General features: G+C 45.8%; 3 protein-coding genes across 8 annotated transcripts in view; 1 reads left to right on the top strand and 2 right to left on the bottom strand.

Moving 5' to 3' along the window:
• The window catches only part of MAD1L1 (mitotic arrest deficient 1 like 1), a 346,571-nt gene extending 337,685 nt beyond the window's left edge, over positions 1–8,886 (bottom strand). Inside the window, exons 1-7 of the mRNA XM_083872211.1 lie at positions 8,832–8,886; positions 7,600–7,753; positions 6,239–6,379; positions 4,333–4,512; positions 3,071–3,195; positions 2,297–2,378; positions 1,038–1,168 (exon numbers count right to left, since the gene is read on the bottom strand). Coding sequence (XP_083728337.1) covers positions 1,038–1,168; positions 2,297–2,378; positions 3,071–3,195; positions 4,333–4,512; positions 6,239–6,379; positions 7,600–7,749 — 809 coding nt within the window. The 5' untranslated portion in view covers positions 7,750–7,753; positions 8,832–8,886. The remainder of the gene's footprint in view (positions 1–1,037; positions 1,169–2,296; positions 2,379–3,070; positions 3,196–4,332; positions 4,513–6,238; positions 6,380–7,599; positions 7,754–8,831) is intronic.
• Positions 8,887–10,210: 1,324 nt separating this feature from the next.
• On the bottom strand, positions 10,211–12,542 carry MRM2 (mitochondrial rRNA methyltransferase 2). 2 transcript variants are annotated; one of them, XM_083872529.1, is made up of 3 exons: positions 12,479–12,542; positions 11,572–11,855; positions 10,211–10,871 (listed from the first exon to the last, which is right to left on the bottom strand). In XM_083872529.1, the coding sequence occupies exons 1-3, from the start codon at positions 12,514–12,516 to the stop codon at positions 10,447–10,449; spliced, it is 747 nt and encodes a 248-aa protein (XP_083728655.1). In that variant the 5' UTR covers positions 12,517–12,542; the 3' UTR covers positions 10,211–10,446. The 2 variants fall into 2 exon arrangements, with proteins under 2 accessions (XP_083728655.1, XP_083728656.1); XM_083872530.1 differs by having other exon boundaries at positions 11,578–11,855.
• Positions 12,543–12,546: 4 nt separating this feature from the next.
• Positions 12,547–17,314, top strand: NUDT1 (nudix hydrolase 1). 5 transcript variants are annotated; one of them, XM_083872534.1, is made up of 5 exons: positions 12,566–12,688; positions 12,751–12,834; positions 13,473–13,629; positions 16,445–16,590; positions 16,802–17,314. In XM_083872534.1, exons 3-5 carry the CDS (start codon positions 13,478–13,480, stop codon positions 16,972–16,974), a joined length of 471 nt encoding a protein of 156 aa, XP_083728660.1. In that variant the 5' UTR covers positions 12,566–12,688; positions 12,751–12,834; positions 13,473–13,477; the 3' UTR covers positions 16,975–17,314. The 5 variants fall into 5 exon arrangements, with proteins under 5 accessions (XP_083728661.1, XP_083728659.1, XP_083728660.1 ...); XM_083872535.1 differs by lacking the exon at positions 12,751–12,834 and having other exon boundaries at positions 12,547–12,627; positions 16,802–17,312; XM_083872533.1 differs by lacking the exon at positions 12,751–12,834 and having other exon boundaries at positions 12,560–12,668; positions 16,802–17,308.
• The last annotated feature ends 1,884 nt before the right edge of the window (positions 17,315–19,198 follow it).

The following is a 19,198-nucleotide window of genomic DNA, read 5'->3' as shown; positions in this document are numbered from 1 at the left end:
AACTGACTCACTTCTATAACCTTCACTGCAAAGCCACTGCTACAAAAAACGTTTTATTGAAATTATTTTATTCTACTCTAAATACCATCCTAATTATACTCAAACAAGCCAAAGCTTTGTGTCTGCTTTACTGTTTGTCAAAACCAGGGTAACAAAAGACTCCAAAATCTGCTTTTTGGTCTGGCTGGAATGCAGCAAGCAGTACAGACCCAGGCTTAGGAGCACTGCTTGGTTTTACTTCAATAAAGATGTACAAGGGCAAAATAAAACTGTACAAAACAAATTATCCTTATTCTGTTGGTATGTTTCAATGTAGAAAAACAAGCATGAGAAAAAATTCCAAGATAAACAATTTAAAATTATAATGAAATAATTGCAAGACCAAAACCTAGGAAAATTACCTAATTAAAAAAAAAAAAGAAAAAGCTAGCAAGAATGACTCATGTAATTTTAAAAAAAGGACAAACAACAACAACAAAAAAACATCCAACACCTTAAGGCAATTTATTTCACATTACATTTAATTTAGTTTTCCAAATTGATTGCCACTTTGACAACCCAGAAAGCCTACTCTACCAATGGCTATATCAGAGTGTTTTAGAAATTTAAACAAGACACTTTCTAAACATTATGCTGGAACAACAGGCCTTTAAAACAGTGGTAACAACAGCTAAGCAAAACCAGTTATTAAAGAAATGTTCAGCTGCCTCTTTTCCCTACAGGAAATTCTTTCCCCAAGCTGTATGGAGTTAATCACCATCTTTAAACATTTAATTCTGTTCTAACAAACCAAAATCACCACCCAGAACAATGAATGCACATTCTGTGAGGCTCCTGTGTTTGAGAAGACTCCTCAGATCTTGTCAGATCCTCTCATCCAGTAGGCACCACGACACTGCTCAATTCATAAGCTGTATTTATATGAAATACTTCCTTCTGAGCTTTCCCATGTGGAAATCCTAAAGAGGGATGTAAAAGTGCAGACAGTGCAGCTGCAGCATGCACAGAAGAACACAACCCTCAACAACTTCCTTCACCTGAAGTAGGCATTTTCCTCCCTGAGCTGGCGCAATTCGCGCTCCATTTTTGGGAAACGAGCCAGTTCTGCCTTCATGTTCTTGACAATTAGAGCATCATGTTCCTGCTGGGACAACTTCTGCTCCAGATCCTGGAAAACATGGGAGGAGAACAGGACAGCAGTGAATAAATTGGAATCTGTAAGAGCTATTTCTGCATTGTACCTATTAAGCTCAAGGGCTTGAATGAAGCTGGAAGGGAACTCAGGAGCTCATGTGGTCCAATCCATGCTCAAAGCAGGGATGACTCTTGTTGCACTTTTAACACCTGGGCTGGTCTCTCTACACCTGCTTAGTCCAAGTTCATAACAGAAAACCCCTCAGTTACTCACTAAGATGACCCTCTTCTATCTACTGAACCAGATCTGTGATTTTTTTGTCCTCTGTCCCTCTATCAATGAAGTGCAGAGGGAAGCATTTGAATGGCCTGCAAGAACTAGGTACAGAAAGAAACACAAATGTGCATTTCAACATTACAATAAATGTTGGGGGGTTTTCCATTAAAAACTCAAATTATTTAGGGCTGTGTTGCAGACTTCCATCCTGTTTTCCATCCTTTCATTTCACTGGAAAACATCTCCTCTTGCTGGCAATCAGGTTGGTTTTACAGCCAGGCAATGCCCTGCTCAAACCAAAATAACTCTCCCCATCTGCCCCTGCCAGGAAGACAAGAAAAATGAAAAAGATACACTCCCAGCAACACATGTGCTCTTTTGGAAGCACAAAAGGCATCTCCATACTGACATTTAAGTTAGTATAGTTTTGAAAGCTTTACAAGTAATTGCACTTTCTAAACACAACTGCAGAGGAAGGATTTTCTGGGAAGCAGAAAATAACTGTAGCTGCTGGCCTCATCACACACCATTTGAAGAAAAAAATCACTCTAGAAGCAGTCTTTTAAGAGCAAATTTGTGCTGTGGCACAAGACCAAAAAGAGCATTCTTCCAGAGGACTGCATAAGGATATAAATCACCTTTCTATAGAGAGAGCATGGGATTTTTTCAATCAATTAATACAACAAAGACAAAGTGTCATGTTACAGCTAATTGTAGATAGCCTTGTCCACCCAAGCTCAACTCTTGCCAGGAACCAACTCAGGTATTTATATGACAAACTAACCTTTTACTTCTGCAACAGCCACGTTTTTAAAAAGCAGTGTTCTCTTCTTGCTCTGAAGGAATTAAAATCTAAAGCTTTACATAGGTCACAAAGTTTCTTACCTTAATCCTCTGTTCATATTCTGCCAGTAAGGACTGGCTTGCTTGCAGTGTCTGGATTTGCTGACTTGCCTCCTGCCATTTCCTGTTAGATGAAGACACATGAGGCACTTGAGCACCCAGAAATCAGGTATCAGAAACAATCCACCTTCAGAAGTCTGACCAAGAGAGTCAAACAGCACTAACAAAGTAAATGTTACTCTTATGCAACATTTCCTTTTTCAGTCCCACACATCAGCTCCCTCTAATTTAGAAACAAAAATATCCATTCATTTTAATAAAAAGAAGCATATTGAGAAAAATACAAAAAATATCAAGCCACTTTAATTCTGAGAACAACAAATATACACTCAGAGTAAACAGAACTTCACAACTTTGAAATTGAAGAGCTCAAGTTAGTAAGCAGGGAAAAACATACTCGTTACTTTCAAAGACCCCTCCACTATGATTTAAGGCTTGGTATTTTTGTTCTGCTCAGTCTATAAAGTTCAGATCAGCCTTTCCCACCCATGTGCCTTCTGTTAACTCTCCACCAAGAACAAGAAACATCACTGAGATTTAAAGCTCAAGTTGGTGGGGCTTTTTCCTCAAGGTACAATTAAAATTGCACCTCAGAGTTGGTTTCAAACAACGGTTATAACCTGCACACCCAGATCAAAGAACCCCTTTGAAGAGCAGAAATCAAACGCTGCTGAAAGTTTTCTGAATGATGACAGCTGCACAAGACTGAAGTTTTGTTTGCCTTTTTCTCCCTACAGTCATTCATCCCTTGCTTACTTTTTTTCAACATCCAGCTGCTCCATCAGTTCCTGCTTCTGAGAGTCTTGGCTTGTCATCTGCATCTCTTGGTTCATTATATTCCATTGCAGCTCTGATATTTTTCCTTTTAATACAGTGATTGTCTGAATTAATGGAGGAAAAAAAAAAAAAGGCATTAACACATTAACACACAAGGCTGTGACTCTCCAAGCCAGATATTATGGATGGTGATAGAAATAATTTCCAACTAAAAAGTACTGACACAATCTTAGAAACAATTCCACACTCCTGCAAACCTTCAGACCTGCAAACCTACCTCAAACAAATGCAAGAGAAAATAATTTTGCACTTTCATTTGCCATCCAAATTGTCATTTACATTATCTCTTAAATGGGTGACCTCAAACTGGCATGAAAAATATCAAACTTAAAATTAGATGATTTTTTTTCCTAAATATATTAACTCTAAAGAAAAGCTCACAGGTTTGTTTCCAATAGCCATTACTCAGCTCCCTGTAACAGCACAGACACAGAACTGCAGCACACATCTTTTAAGTAGGTTTAGTTTCTCTTATGTACCATCACTGTCCCCCTGGTTTTAATCACTGATAACTGGAACATTAAATCTGTTTACCTGTTTTATCACATTGCTACATTTCCAGTGACACCTAAAGGGCTCAAGGACTTAAGTGACTGCTGATCCACAACTGGTGCAAGAAACCAAATTAAACAGGAAAGTTAAAAATTAAATAGCTGAACTTAACTATAATGATATCTGAGAAGGTTGAGGGTTGAGAAGATGGTCCGGGCATCCAAATATACCAAAACTACCAAGCATCCATTTTGCAGTAGAATGCACAGGCATTTAAGACATTTCAGGAAGACACACTTGGCTCATAATGCTGCCTTCATCCACTCTACCATTCTCCTGACTTCCCTGAACACTTTCCCATATTATGTCCTCCATTACTGTCTCTTTCTTCACACTTCTGAACCCAGATGCTGGATGTTGTCTCACACTTTTTTCTCCTTCTCCATATCAGCTTGTCTAAGAAATCTCACCTCCTTCTGACCTGCTCACTTGTGTCTGGGTTTGGTTTGGTTCTAAACTTTGACAGAAAAGATATACACCACCAGGGTTTATTCATTTCCAGGTGATGAGCACCATGTACCAGTTATTTTGTTTAAGGGTTTTTTTAAATTGAGAAGGTCATTTTCAAGTCACAAGAACTGCAAAGTCACCTGAAGCTATAGATGGATTAAAAATTACTCTGTTCCTACCTCATTAGCTTCGGCTAATTTGCTCTCCTTCTCTTGCAGCTTCTTACTCATTGTCTCCATGCTCTTCTTGTAAGATTTGTTCATCTCCATTTGTTCTTTCAGTTTATTTTCAGCCTCTGTTTCCCTCTCCTGGTACTGCTTGATGCGCGTGAGCAGCTCCTGGTTACGGTCAGCCTCTCGCTGTCCAAGGGATAAAACACAAAGAGACTTAAGAAGAAAGCAGCAGAAAGGTGAAGCCATTTTTCCTTCTTTTCTCCTCATTCCTCATTACCATGGTCACCAATGGTAATTGCTTCATCATGAAGCTTCTGGTTACTCAGACCACAGCTTTAACCTAGCAAGGACAAAAATCTTATCAGCAGCAACTCAATGGAATTACCCAAGGAGTTACCCAGGGAAATGGAGCTGGAAAATTAATAGACCATGTCTTCCAAATTTCTCACATTAAGACATGACTATGAGAATACAGATGTGGCTTCACAGACTCCACTGCACACCCTCTAGCAGATCAAAGATGAAAACATTCAAACTCCAATTTTAAGTTGACCCATGAACAGCAAATTGACTTCCAGAAACTCAGACACCAACATCTGGATTAATAAGACAAACTTCCCTTTACAACTTCTGGAATTGAGGCCATTTTAAAGAAAATATTATCAACTAATACAATAAATATTTTTGCAGTCTGACAACCTTTCATACACCACTTCAGTTTATTCCTACCACAAATTGATACTTATTGAAAAAATGCACAGTAAATTGCTTTGCTAATCGAAGCAACTGGAGACAGGGATTTGCACAGTAAGCAAGGATTATGCAAAGCAATGTGAGGTTCCTAAAATCTTTATCCACATGCCTCGGAAAAACACAGAATCTGAGCAGGGTAATTACCACAGTGCTGGATTAATGCTGCTCCCTTTTTTTGTACCAGTATTTCAAGGGTTTCTGTGACTGACTCAGCTACATTCCCATTTGAACTCTTCCTGGCTTAATCCCACATCACCTGACTTCAGAGGAAGGGGGAATTTAGTCACTGACTCCCTATTTCACAACCACACACTAAATCTGCCACCCTCATAAAATACAACAAAACACACTTATTATTTTTTATAGATTTCTTTTTCAATAATCGCCCACATAGAAGACTTTTATTATGCTACAAAAGCCACTGATCCACAGCTTATTTCAGTAACATCGTTAAGCAAACATGTGTGGGAAGAAAAGCAGAACCCAATAAAAGCCATTAGTCCCTGAGTGAGGCTCACTGTTTTATCAATGCAGGCTCTCTTGCGTGACACTGCATGGCTGGCACTGCTGCCATTCCAATTAATTACAGTCACACAAACCAAATGCTTGCAACTGTGCCAGCAGAAGTTTAAAATCCTCTAGGAGAAAAATTATTAAATACTTGTGAGAGAAACTAATAACAAATCCCTTTTGTTACTGCTATCCCTGACAACTTCAGTGCTAAGCTAACAGAATGCAGTGATCAGATCATCAGTCTGTGAACCTAACGAGGCTTCAAGCTCACACTCCTGTGCACATCAGCAGGTTAGTGCAGGGCACTGAGAGAGGACCTGCAGAGCAGTTCTGTAAATGTGCTGGTGCTGGCAACTCTACACCCACACCTGCAGTAAATGCAAACACAGTAAATGCATTCCACATTCACTGAAGTCCTGCTCTGAAGACAGTGTCCATCAGCAGGTGAAGAACACCAGGCTTGTTCCTGGAGTGCACCTTTCAGTTTAGTTTCACCCCCAAAAAAAGAGTAACTATACACATTCTGGGACAGACCACTGCAAACCAAAGCACATCCCTGAACCAAACCAAACCACTGCTGTAAATGCTCTCCACGTGTTCTGGCACAGGCCAGTGCTCCCAGGCCATGTGCAGACATCCCACTCACCTCATAGTTCCTGGCATTGGTGTTGGCTGCCTTCTCCAGCTCGATACGAGCCCGCTTGTGGCTCAGCTCCATCTGCATCTTCTCCCGTTCCACCTGCAGCAGCTGGGATTTGGAGTGGATCTGGCCAGCCTGTTCCTCCAGCTGCCCAGTTCATGTGTGAGAAGGGACATTGCACACCATTAACAGCACAACAGTGTCATCGTGCCCTGCACTGCTCAGCTGACCTTAACTTGCCTTTTTATAGACTATCAGCAAATTTGTGGTACCTCTCACACCAGCTGCAGATGGGGAAACCAAGAGTTCAACACCAGGCTCAGAAACCCACATCAAACCAAGGTGAACTGGAAAGAAACTAATTCCCAGTTCTTAAGTCAGATTTTCTCAATCTCTAGATGTAGTCTGACAAAAAAAAGCTCCCAATAAAATGCAACTGCTGAGCAAAATAACACATTTTTCTATGACCTCTGCAACATTACAGTTCATTTTTTCATTCAAATTACCTGAGAGCACAGACAACACTAACAGAATTGCTCACATCCCAGTGATGCACATCCAACACAGTCAATGGAGATTCTAACCACAGAGAGCCTGCTGCAACTACTGCTGCCACCAGAGATGTAACACAGACAGAAAAAGCTTAAATTTTTGTCAACATTCCAAATGCAAAGCAGATTTACATGAAAAAAAAAGCAAACTTATTTTGTACTTAGAGGCTGAAATAGAAATTATATTAAGGTACAGAATAGAGAAATTTCATTCCAGCCTAATAAACAGTCCCTGGGATCTAAGATGTTAATTTACTTTATACTTTATGAGCCTGAAGCAGCTAGCAGAAAAAAAAAAAAAAGTAAATAACCCAGGTGGATAGAAACAGAGGTGGATAAGAAAGCACAACTGGTTTGCATATCAAAGCCACAGCTCAGTGCAAGTCTCCTGGATGTGTCCAGGCAAAGAAGCCTCTAAATTCTGAAAAAAGGTAACAAAGTGTCTTACTAGAAAAATGTTAAGGTATAAAACTCCTTTGTTCAGCAATATGAAGACAACTCACAATTTAATTTCCTGAGCTGGTACACAGATATAACTGTGTACACAGATATAAGCAGGGAATAAATTCAAAGGACCTTTCTTAAACTTTTACAAAACAGAAATAAATCTGTTCAACACTGTAAAAAAAAATAAATATATTCTGGAAAAGATAATACAGTGGTGATAGCAAGCTTCCTTTATGGAGTTTGTGTCAATTTCAGAATGTCAGTTTCAGAATCAATGGTCAGAACTGAATGAAATTCCCAACTCCTGGAATCAAAAGGAGCACAGGACCAGACTGAACTGCAAGAATGACCAAGATGAGGACTCCTGACCTGCATCCTCTGCTGGTACTGCATCTGTAAGGAGCTGTGAGATGATCCTGGTGTAGCCAGCCCAGACACCCCCTCCATTCGCTGTGAAATGAAGTTGTTGAGGGATCTCAGGGTGGAGAAGACAGTAGTATTATTTTCCAAGTCCTCCATGGTTCTGGAAATAGACAGAAAATCATCAGCAAAACCCTCAGAGCACTCTGCTCTGCTAAATAGGCATCCATCACTGCCCTGAGGAAACACTAAACACGAGGTATTCCAATTTACAGAGTAAAATCAACCTGCCAATCACTGCTGGGATCCACAGAAAACATGACCCCACCCAGGCTGAAGTTGTACTTTTCTCTGAAATGACAAGAAGATGCAAGACAGCTGTTTCTTCTCTGACAAACCAAACTCATTTTTCTTCCCCCTAACTTTTGAAGCTGATGGGAGCAGAACTAACTCCACAGTAGAAGCAAACCCTTCCTGCTACACAACCTATTTCTGATCTCCCAGAAGCACTTTGGACTCTAATTTCCATCAAGAAGTCTTCCCAAGTCCACTGATCACTGGTATAAGTGAAACTGCATCTCATTATTCATATAATACGGGATGCAGCTCTTCCTTCCAATTCACGCCGAAGAGAAATCAAGGCTGCAACCCAGAAAAGCCTGCAAGGTTTCCCAGGAGATTTCAGGAAGCCTTGGTGAGTCCCTCCAGTGACCGCACGCTCCATAAATCCCCAGAAACATCGGAAAAGGTCCGGGACCAGGAAAGGCAGCCACAACACCCACACGAATGTTCCACAGACAGAGATTTGGGGTTCTGCACTCCCGGGGTCACACAGCAATTATTGTTTGGATTTACAGCATCACGACAAGGAGGCGTGAGAGCGGCGCAGAAGCAACAGATCTGCCAAAAGCCAAAACTGAGCACTGGAGCGCCAAATGCACCTGCCCACAGGTAGCTCCAGCAAGCCGGCTCTCAAACCTACTAACAATTCTGACAACACTGAGGTGTGTGACCGGCCCGGCTCACAAACCCCCGTGGCCGAGGCTCCCTCGGGGCGGGCAGCGAACACCGAGAGCGGCCGCGGCGGGCACGGGGCAGCTCCGGGCAGTGAGGGGCTCGCCCGCACGACTGTCCCGGGGGAAGAGCGGGGCGGGCTGGACGCGGTCGGAGCCCCCTTTCCCTCCCCTCCCCTTCCCTTCTCCCCCGTCCTCGCCCCTGTCCCCGGCTCGTCCCTCCCTCACCGCTCGGCGCCGCGCGCCCCGCTTGGATCTCCCTCCTCGCCCCGGCCACGGGATCTCGCGGGAACTCGCGAGAGCGGCACGGCACTAACGGCGTCACTGCGCGCGCCGCCGGAAAGCCCCGAACGGCGGGACGGAGCCCCGAGCTCGGGCCGCGCCCCCAAAAACCGCCCCGCGCCCCCAAAAACCGCCCCGCGCCCCCCAAAAACCGCCCCGCGCCCCCCCCCGCTCCGCCAGGGATCCAGTCGGCAGCCCCAAATGAGCTGTGGATGATGAGAAGGGCCTGGGAGTTTTAAAAACAGCCTCTCGTAAAACTCATGCCACGGTCAGCCTGATAAAAGCACTATTTAATATAAAATTTGTCACTTTCAGGTAAGGCAGCAGCTAAATTTATTTGTGCAAAGAGATTTCCGGCAATTCAGTCATTCTCCCTGCTGGGATCTTAGGAACATCTTGTCTTTTAGCCCGAGAAACAGCATTGGTCACACCTAAAAAGCACTGGGGAGATGATCTGCACAGCCATGACCCTGCCCCGCTGCCATGGACTGGATTTATGAGTGCCAGGGAGCAGCCATTCCTAAATATAACCTGTGTCTGTAGGAGAGGCAGCAGAGTCATAGGGCTGAACATTCCCCATGTGCCTCTCACGTGGCTGTGTTATACATCCCTCATGAGGATGCAGATCCTGATGTGCACAGACACATTTTGTATTTTTACCTGCGCTAATAAATCACAGAATCACAGGATGTGTAGGTTGGAAGAGACCTTAGAGATCATCGAGTCCAACCCAGCCCTAACACCTCAACTGGATCATGGTATCGAGTGCCACATCCAGTTTTCTTTTTAACACATCCAGGGGTGGTGACTCCACCACCTCCCCAGGCAGACTATTCCAGTATTTAATCACTCTTTCAGTGAAAAACTTCTTCCTAATATCCAACCTATATTTCCCTTGACACAGCTTCAGATTGTGTCCTGTCGTTCTGTCAGTTGCTGCGTGGAGAAAGAGACCAACCCCCAGCTGTCTACAACTACCCTTCAGGAAGTTGTAGAGAGTGATAAGGTCACCTCTGAGTCTCCTTTTGTCCAGGCTAAACAACCCCAGCTCCCTCAGTCGTTCTTCATATGGCTTGTTTTCCAATCCCTTCACCAGCTTTGTTGCCCTTCTCTGGACACGTTCAAGCATCTCAACGTCCTTCCTAAACTGAGGGGCGCAGAACTGGACACAGCACTCAAGGTGTGGCCTCACCAGTGCACCAGCTTCTAAAAGGCACTGAATTGGCTCAAACTCCCCTTTGCTGTTCCCTCACGTTCTAACAACCACCTTTATGGTCAGTCTCACGTATGACAGCATTAACAGTGAAACTATTTTCAGGCACGCATTAAAAACTCATACAATCAGCATTTTATTTTCATTCCCATTACTCCAGCCCCAGAGGTTGCTTTTCAGATTATTCCTCTCCATTCCCAACCATTTTGTCCACAAGTATCTGAAAAGCCTGATGGACTTAGAGAAGAGTAGCAAATTTTCCCAGGGTCTTAATGGTGGGATTTTCCTTTAAATACCCACTGAGTTGAGATTTCCAATCAGTGTCAGAGAATCTGCAGTTCTTGACTTTCATTTCCCTCTGTACAGCCTTGCCAAGTAATAAGATTCTGAAGAGTCCTTCCGGCTAGCCTGAGGCTTTATAGTTCTCACATCCTGGAACTGCTCCTTCAGTCTGTTCTGCAGAAGACGGGCCTCGGATCCATCCCAGAATTTACAGAGCATTGTTCCTTTTGGCTTTAAAATGCTTTGGGATATGTCCAGAAGGCCTAAACACAGACTGACCAGCTTCTGGTGGTCCAGCTCTTTAATGCCCGTGGCGTTGGGTGCCATGTCACTGAGGATGACATCTGCCTTCCCTGAGGGAAGCAGGCTCTGGATGGCCCTCAGCATGCTGGGGTCTGTGCTGTCAGTCTCCGACAGGAAAACTGCTCCTTCCACTGGAGAAATCCGCAGCAGGTCAATGCCAAGCACAAAACCCCTAGGGACAGCAGGATCTGTAAGGATGAATGACACAGGGAACACTCAGAGTGGCTGCAAAAACCTGCACAGGCACCAGCTCTGTGCCAGTCAACAGATAAAACCCACCACCTGCCACAGCTGCCTCAGCATCCCCTGGCAGTTTGCTGGGTGCATCTGCATGGAGGGTTTGCCATCACTTCATCCCTTCAAGACATAAAAACTCAGCTACTTTGGATAGACAAGAAGGATTTTTCTTGGTTTTCTGCTGCTCTTTCAAGGCTGACAGTCCAGAAATCCTGGATAATGGTGCAGATGATAACACCACATTTTGTAAATATCAGTGGCTTCACCCACATAAACCGTGCACAGCAGTTGCTTCTATTTTTCAAGAAGGGTAATAATATTTCAAATAAGCCAAGGTAATTGCTGGACATCACACCAATTTCAGAACTGGATGAAGGGATCATCCCCACAACAGTTAATCAGATCACTAGCACCACATGGTATGTTTTATTCCATAAACACAATTTTTCTATATGAAGATTTACTAGGCTCACCCCTTCATGTTTTTATCAGTGACTCTGGCACTTGCCAGTACCCATGTCCCCTCCCCATACTGCTACCATCATATTTTCTTGATTTCACAGTATTTTAGATTCCATAGTTTTCACAGATCTCTCACAACACTTCAAGAGGGGTATCATCCCCATCTTGCTGCCAAAAAATTGCACTTACCAATACCTAAGGCATTGACTCTCTCTACAGCAACCTGGCTCCAAGCGCCAGGTGCTGCTCCACAGTCAAGAACAGAAAGCCCTGGACGAAGAACACAGAGTTTGTCATCAATTTCCAGCAACTTGAAGGCACTTCGGCAGCGGTAATGCTGCTGCTTCGATGCCTTGACAAAGGGATCCTTCAGGTGCCGCTCCAGCCACCTCTGCTCGGTTCCCGTTTTCCTCAGACACTTCACCGTGGTGTGCAGGCATCTGCTCCTCCAAGGCCAGCAGCTGCCAGGAAGACTGAGGCAAGTCAACTGGTTAGTACATAACCACTCTGTGTTTCCAAAGTCTCTACAGTAGTTCGTTCCAGGCACTACAGTGACAGTGTGGAGTCTCCTTGCTGGGAGACATTTGAAATAAAGCTGGATATTTTCCTATGTCTGCTGCTCCAGGTGACCCTGCCTTGGGAGGTTCATTGGGCTGCATGGTCTCCAGAGATCTCTTCCAACCCAAACAATTCTGTGATTCTAAAAAGCCCCCAAATTTGAGATTAACTTAACTTGTCAGGTCCTATCACAAACAGCAGGGCCAGGTTTTGGATGAGGCCTTATTCGTTATCCTGAGCTAAGGGGGGAAAGAGATCCCACTGCAGCTTCAGCTCTGCTGTTTTAAGACACGACACGGCAGAGTGACCCCAGCACGATCCTGCGCTGCCTCAGCGGGGCCGGCGGCCCCCGTGAGCCCCTCGGAGCGATGCCCGAGCTCCTGCGAGCTCCCGGCACGGCTGCTAAGAGCCACGGCCCCTGCTCGGGCGGAACCGCCGCACGGCATTAACCTCAATCCCAAACGCACATTAGCCCGTTCCCGAAGGAAACTCCGGCACTAAGGCCACCCCACCATCCCTCAGCCGCCCCGGCACGCACCGGGCCCCCGCAATGGCAGCTCCGCCCGCGCCCGCCATGGCCGCCTCGGCCCGCCCCGGCCCGCCCCCCTGACGGCGGCGGCGCGGGAAGAGCGGGGCGGGCTGAGGTGACACCGGGACCGGCGGGAGAGCCGCGAGTGTGGGGCTGAGGTACCGGGAACCGGCGGGAGAGCTCCGAGTGTGGGGCTGAGGTACCCGGGGACGGGCTGAGGTACCCAGGGACGGGCGGGAAAGCTCCGAGTGTGGGGCTGAGGTACGAGGAGACGGGCTGAGGTGACACCGGGACCGGCGGGAAAGCCGCGAGTGTGGGGCTGAGATACCGGGGACCGGCGGGAGAGCTCCGAATGTGGGGCTGAGGTACCCGGGGACGGGCCGAGGGTGACACCGGGGCGGGCGGGAAGGCTCCCAGTGTGGGGCTGAGGTACCGGGGACAGCGATGGGTGTGCAGGGGGGTCAGGGATTGGGGTGGGGGATGGACGATTTGGGGAAGGGCCGCCGGGAGTCAGGGATTCGGGGCGGGGATGTTGAGGGTGATAAGGGATTCGGGGGGGAGTTTAGGAGGAGCAGGGATTTAGGGAGAGCGGATCGGAGATTTGGGAAGGGGTTTCTGGGGGTCAGAACCCCTTGTGGGGCGTGTTGAGGGTGGTCGGAGAATCTGCGGGGACAGGGATTTACGGAGGGGATCAAAGATTTGGGGAAGGGGTGTTGGGAGATTCCGGGAAAGGGTGTTAAGGGAGGTTAGGATTTGGGGAGGGGGTTTTGGGGAAACAAGGATTTGGGAAGGGCGGATCAAACTTTGGGAAGGGGGTGCTGAGGTAGCAGGAGAGCGAGGGTCAGCGTTAGGGAAGGAGGTGTTGGGAGAGGTACGGGGGGACCCGGGTTTGGGGACCGGGCACTGGGGAGGGCTGCTGGGGTTTTGGGGTGAGGGGCTCTGTGCACCCCCCGAAGGTGCCGGGAGCCCTTCGCACAGCGCGCCCGCCTCGTCCCTCGCCCAGGAGCCATGCACACCTCCAGACTCTTCACCCTGGTCCTGGTGGTGCAGCCGTCCCGCGTCCTCCTGGGCATGAAGAAGCGCGGGTTCGGCGCCGGGCTGTGGAACGGCTTCGGGGGGAAGGTGCAGCCCGGGGAGAGCATCGAGCAGGCTGCCCGCAGGTGAGGGCTGGGCCAGCGCCACGGGACGGGTGTGGGGGCACAGGTAGAGCTGTCGGACCATGGGCAGTGCTGCAGGTGGAGGTGCCATGGCCCATCTGGTCAGTGACACCTTCGTGTTACCCACCAGTGCAGTGGTGACCCACCTGTGAACACCTGCTCCACAGGTGATGGGGGATCATCCACATGTACAGAGGATTGCTCCCCCTTTGTCATCTGCAAATCTTATACTGTCACCCAGTCTGTGAGCAACTGGAGCTTCTTGTGTCCTCCCTCCCATCTCCTGGACTCTGATCTAAACTGAGAATGAGTGGTGGGTGGAGGTTCTTGCACTCTTCAGAGGTGCAGGGTTTAATTTTGGCTATATAGAAGAATTACAACTAATTTAATTTAAATAATTAGCTAAACTGCTTGTTATTTGATTTTATGGTGACATTTTTAAGTGCTAATGCTGAGTTGCAGAATTGAATTTCATCAGTAAAAAGGCACAGTGTCATTTTTGAACATTTTAGTACTGACTTCATGTAGTTCTTTCATCTGTCTAGTCATTAAAATGAAGTAGCAGATCACAGCTAAATTGCTAAACTCCTCTTAAAATTAGGTACCTTGTTCTTTACATGAATGTTGCTGATACAAAGCCACACTTTGCCATCTCCTGTTTCTGATGCATGCCCAAAGCTGCCCTTGCACCTGCAGGAAGATCAGTCATGGTGTGTTCAGTTGGTTCCCAACAGCTTCTGCCCTCAACAGCCTCCTCAGCTGCGCCAGCACAACGGTCTGGGCTCTGTGGTGAGCTGGGCCCGAGGACAGAAGGGTCTGTGTGCAGATGTGCTCCCAACAGCACATGCTTTAATGTACCTGACATTTCATCATGGCTTTTTGTGTAATTTATCATCTCTGAATGGAGGGGGGGACATAAGTGACAAAACTTAACATTTGCTAGACTTACCTGCCACTGACTGTGGGGTAAATCTAATGGTTAAATGTAGCATTTGATTTCCTTGGTGTGTTTATCTGTGCTGGCCCCGAGTTTGACACCAGAACTCCTGTCACACAAGATGTCAAGTGCTGAAATTTTCCTCAATTCAAATGCAATGTGCCACAGCACAGCCAGCACCTGCTGCTGGGGACTGTCCCCATCCCTTCACCTGCAGTTTACTCCACAATGACACAGCCAATTCCTGCTGAGGTCAGCTGGGCAGGAAGCTGTCCCAGAGCCAAGAGCAGCTGGACACACTGGCCACCTTGCTGCCTGGAGCACCACTGGTGCAGTGCTGCCTCAGGGCACAGCTCTGGTGCAGGAAGCATCACACAGCCCAGATCAAACTCCCCTTCTACCATCTCCACTCTGCACTGAGGTCTGAGGTTGTGGTTCCACATGGCTCTGTCTCAGTTGGGTTGGCAGAGGCAGCAGGTGTGAAATGTCCTGTCAGCACAGGTAGTTAAATATTAAGCCAAAACATGAACAAAAGTTCCCAGTGCCAGTGAGATTTCCATCTTCTACTGGGTACAGCACATTCCCACGAGCACCTGGGCAGCTCCTCAGTGGCACATCTTGTAAAGGGAGCATTTTAGTGAATGAATTATTTCCAGTTTGCCGCCTGTAATGTTTCCACTTGCTACAGACAGAGCCAAGCAGCTGATGGATAAATTGCCTGGAGAACTGTAGCAGTGTTGTACAATTACCACTGCCTGTAAAAGGAGGCTTTTAGAGTCATTGCTGGAAAACTGCCTCTATTATAGACATAGATAGCTTCTCAGAAGATAAACTAAAATTAGCCAAGACATTAAGTTGAAGTATAATTTTGAAAGATGGGATCTATGAAATCAATGCCAAAGAAAGCTGGAGCCTTAGAATCATTTCCATTACACTTTAAAATTGTTGTTACTGCCAAATAGGCAACTACATTAATTATTAACTATAACTAAAGATACACAGTTTCAGAGTATTCCTTATTTTTGTACATTAGAAAAACCATTACTAACTTCAAGCTATGCTGCTTCCATTAAAAGGAGGTAGAGTAAAAAACCCTGAGTGCAGAGCATAAAGAGAGGAAATAATTGAATGTATTCTTCAAGTAGCTGTGCATGGTGGTACGTGGAAAAGAGCTGGCACAGCTCTCCAAGTGCTCTTAAAAGTCTTGCCTTCTGGCCTCCCATTATGCTCAATGTGTGTCCAAGGAGCGGAAAGGCAAAGTTTGCACAATTGCTTTGTGTTTTTTCCAAATGGGAATCAGAATTCTCAACCTTCTGTATACAAATGGTGTTATGGAGTGTGTAATTTAAGTAAGCTTCAGTTTGTCTCAGAAGTAGCTGGTTGTGTATCAGGTATAGATGTTCTTTCTGGTGTTCACAACCTGCTTCTCCACCATTTTAAAAGATTTAGCTTGAAGTTGGCAAAGCCTTTTGCCTGTCTCAGTGAAGTGCATCTTGGAGCTCTGAAGCCACACCCAGCTACAATCACAGGACTTCACACATCCACTTGTAGCTTACCTCAGAGAAGATCTGCATGTTGCAAGGACTAAATTATGTACTAAATGATCAATTTTCTTGATTCTTCCCCTTCAAACATAGACTGTTTTCCTGCCAGGCTCAGGGGCCTGAAATAACACACAATCCCACCACCCACCTGACCTGGCTCCACTGTGGTGTTGTAGCCTCTTGTGGCTTGGTGCAGGTAAGACCCCTGCTCTGTTGTACTGTAAGAGCTTTAACCTTTGGTTCACTTAAAGGGTTGTGAATGTGTGAGTAAAGCTAATGACTGCATTTCTGCCCTCCCAATGCTCACTTTCATGTAAGAAGTCTTTTTCTTGTGCAGGGAGCTCCTGGAGGAGAGTGGACTGACTGTGGACACCTTGCAGAAGATGGGTCAGATCACATTTGAATTTGTAGGCAACTCTGAACTGATGGACGTTCACATTTTCCGGGCAGATCACTTCCATGGAGAGCCAACAGAAAGCGAGGGTAGGTGGCTGGTGTGGGGAAAGGAAGGATGTGCATGCTCTTCTGAGATAGCATTGCCCTTATGAAATGCAGAACTATTCCTGCTAAAAGGCCTCCCAGAAGGAAGGCAGCTGGGCTGTAGAGGGAAGCTGTTTGCTGACCAATATTCACAATGTAGGCAGCAAAAATCCATGAGAAAGTCCCATGCAAAGTTCTTGTTTTCTGCCCCCAGAAATGCGGCCCCAGTGGTTTCAGCTAGACGAGGTGCCATTCCATCGCATGTGGCCAGATGACAGCTACTGGTTTCCCCTGGTGCTTCAGAGAAAGTTGTTTCGTGGTTATTTTAAGTTCCAGGGACAAGACACCATCCTGGAGCACAGCCTGAAAGAAGTGGAGGAAGTTTAAGAAAGCAGAAGCATTCAGCCCACGTGCTACTGCCCACATTGGGCTACAGCAGCCTCAGTGTGACTTATGAGGGTCTCCTTGCTCAGCTCTCCAGAAAACAAGACTTATTTTCCAGGTCGCTGCAAAGTAAGGAAAGTAAGGGGGTTTCTTGGAGCAGAAATAAAAGTAACAAGATTTTCCATGCTGTGAAGTCCCTGGCTGTGGTAGGCTTGAGTGGTTATGTGATCACAACTATTAAAAACATAAGTGCTAACCCTTTTTAGTGGCTTAGGCTTTTCCCTCATGGGTGGATTTTTTTTTAACTATTAAAAATACTTTTTTAGTAAAAGCATGTGTTGTTTTGTTGTAATGATGCTGTGAAAGCCTTTTGAAAAGTTCAAACCAGAGATTCCTTCAGGATCCTCCAGCTGAAAGCAGTGTGAGATTATGGGAGTTAAGAAAACACAAGCCAGAGGTAGATGTATAGTCCTGTCCCAGCTTTCACTCTTGTAGCTCCTGTTGTGAAGTCAAACTACTTGAGCATTTCAGGTAAAAATATGCTGAACTAATTCAACTTCCAGCAAGTTCCTGTTGCCAAGTGCCATCCCTTAGGGGTGCAGGCTTTGTCCCAGGGCAGGAGCAGGTGACTGCTCAGCACTGATGTCAGCCCAACCCAGCACAGTGGGCAGCACTTGTTTAATCCAACCATGGCAGAAATAACACAGCACAGATATAACTTCTTACATAAGGTTGTTTTTTTTTTTCTTTTTTCAAACATTTTTACAGACATATAACACTTACAGATAGAATCTTGGAATGTACTGTAGGATCTGTAAACATTTCCAGTCTACCAGCTGTAGTAATAGTTCTTTAATTCCTGCATTTGGATAAAGTGCTTCATACATAAGGCTATTTGAGCAAAGCAAAGATACAGGATATTCCAGGCAGGCAAAATTCACACCCTCTGAACTATGTTTGTTTCTTGTCTCCTTCCAGCAGTTTTGAAAAATTTATACCACTCAAAAACATCCTTCTTCATCTACTCAGCAAGCCACAGCTCAGACTTAGAAGGATAAATCAACACCTTAAAACTTTACTTTTCCTTTTGTGCTGCACACTTCTTTACAGAGGTTTTGATACCCACCTCTGCTTCTGACCTGGCAGTGAAGGTTCCTGGCTGCTCTAAGAGAGAGAATGGCTTAGGGCAAATAGAATAAGCACAAAAGGACAGGCAGCTTTTAGAGAGTGTAGGACCCTACTGCATGGTAGGAAAGGGAATGACTGGCAGCCAATACCTGTTAAATACCTTGGTTTATCTCCTGGTGGAAACTGTAAATTTTGGGGTGAGAGACAGCATGTGACAATCACACAGAATTACTTTCTGTTCCTCCAGGAGTTTGGGGAGGAGAAGAACAAGCATGGCTGAGCCTTGCACTTCTCTGTCACCCCCTGTGTGCAGTCAGGTGAGTCCTTTCAGGAAGGTGCTTTCCCCAAGCCTGAAAAGAGCTGGGATGTTACTGCTACTGACATGGTTTAAGTAAGTTCTGTCCCCAACTGGTGATGTTTTAGTAAACAGCACAAACTGAAGAGTGTAAATTAGCCTGTAACAAATTCCAGGAATTACAGACTTGCGTGGTTAAAGGATAGTTGAAAGCACTGAAATGTAGCAAGGCACCATTGAACATGTTATGACTTAGGAGGAGCAACTTGCCAGGAAGATGGAAGGAGAGGGAAAGAAGGATCAAAGATTGAAGGTATTGTAAATAGAGTTTTGAGCCTTTCAACATGATACTGACACAAAGCCTGTATAGTCCCACTTCACAGCTGGAAGTGGAGAAGCCCTCAGGAGTGACAAAACATAGAGCCCTTTGCAGAGAACAGTTTTCAGGCACCTTTCAGGGTCTCAGGTGTTGACTACCCTGGTACCTCCAGGACTGCTCTGACAGACACTAAAGGCTCTTCTACCATCACTCCTTTGAACACACAGAAGTCCTGACCTCAAGCACACACAGAAAAGCTTCCATTGACAAAAGCACATTAACACTTTGGCACTGCATCTTACAGAAGCATCAGATCTCAGATAGGTACCACACACCCCTCGATTATTCTGGCTTGGCTAGTGTTTACTGCAGAAGGCAAGAGCATGGAGGTAACTACAACTGTCTTCCCCACATTGGCTAGGACAGACAGACAGCTGAAATCAGCTTGATGGATCCTTGGAGTCCCTGCTGCTTCCCTCTGGAGG

The sequence above is a fragment of the Zosterops lateralis genome (assembly GCF_965231275.1).
Source record: "Zosterops lateralis genome assembly, chromosome: 15".
In the NCBI taxonomy this organism is placed as follows: domain Eukaryota; kingdom Metazoa; phylum Chordata; class Aves; order Passeriformes; family Zosteropidae; genus Zosterops; species Zosterops lateralis.
This window is presented reverse-complemented; position numbering and strand designations above follow the sequence as displayed.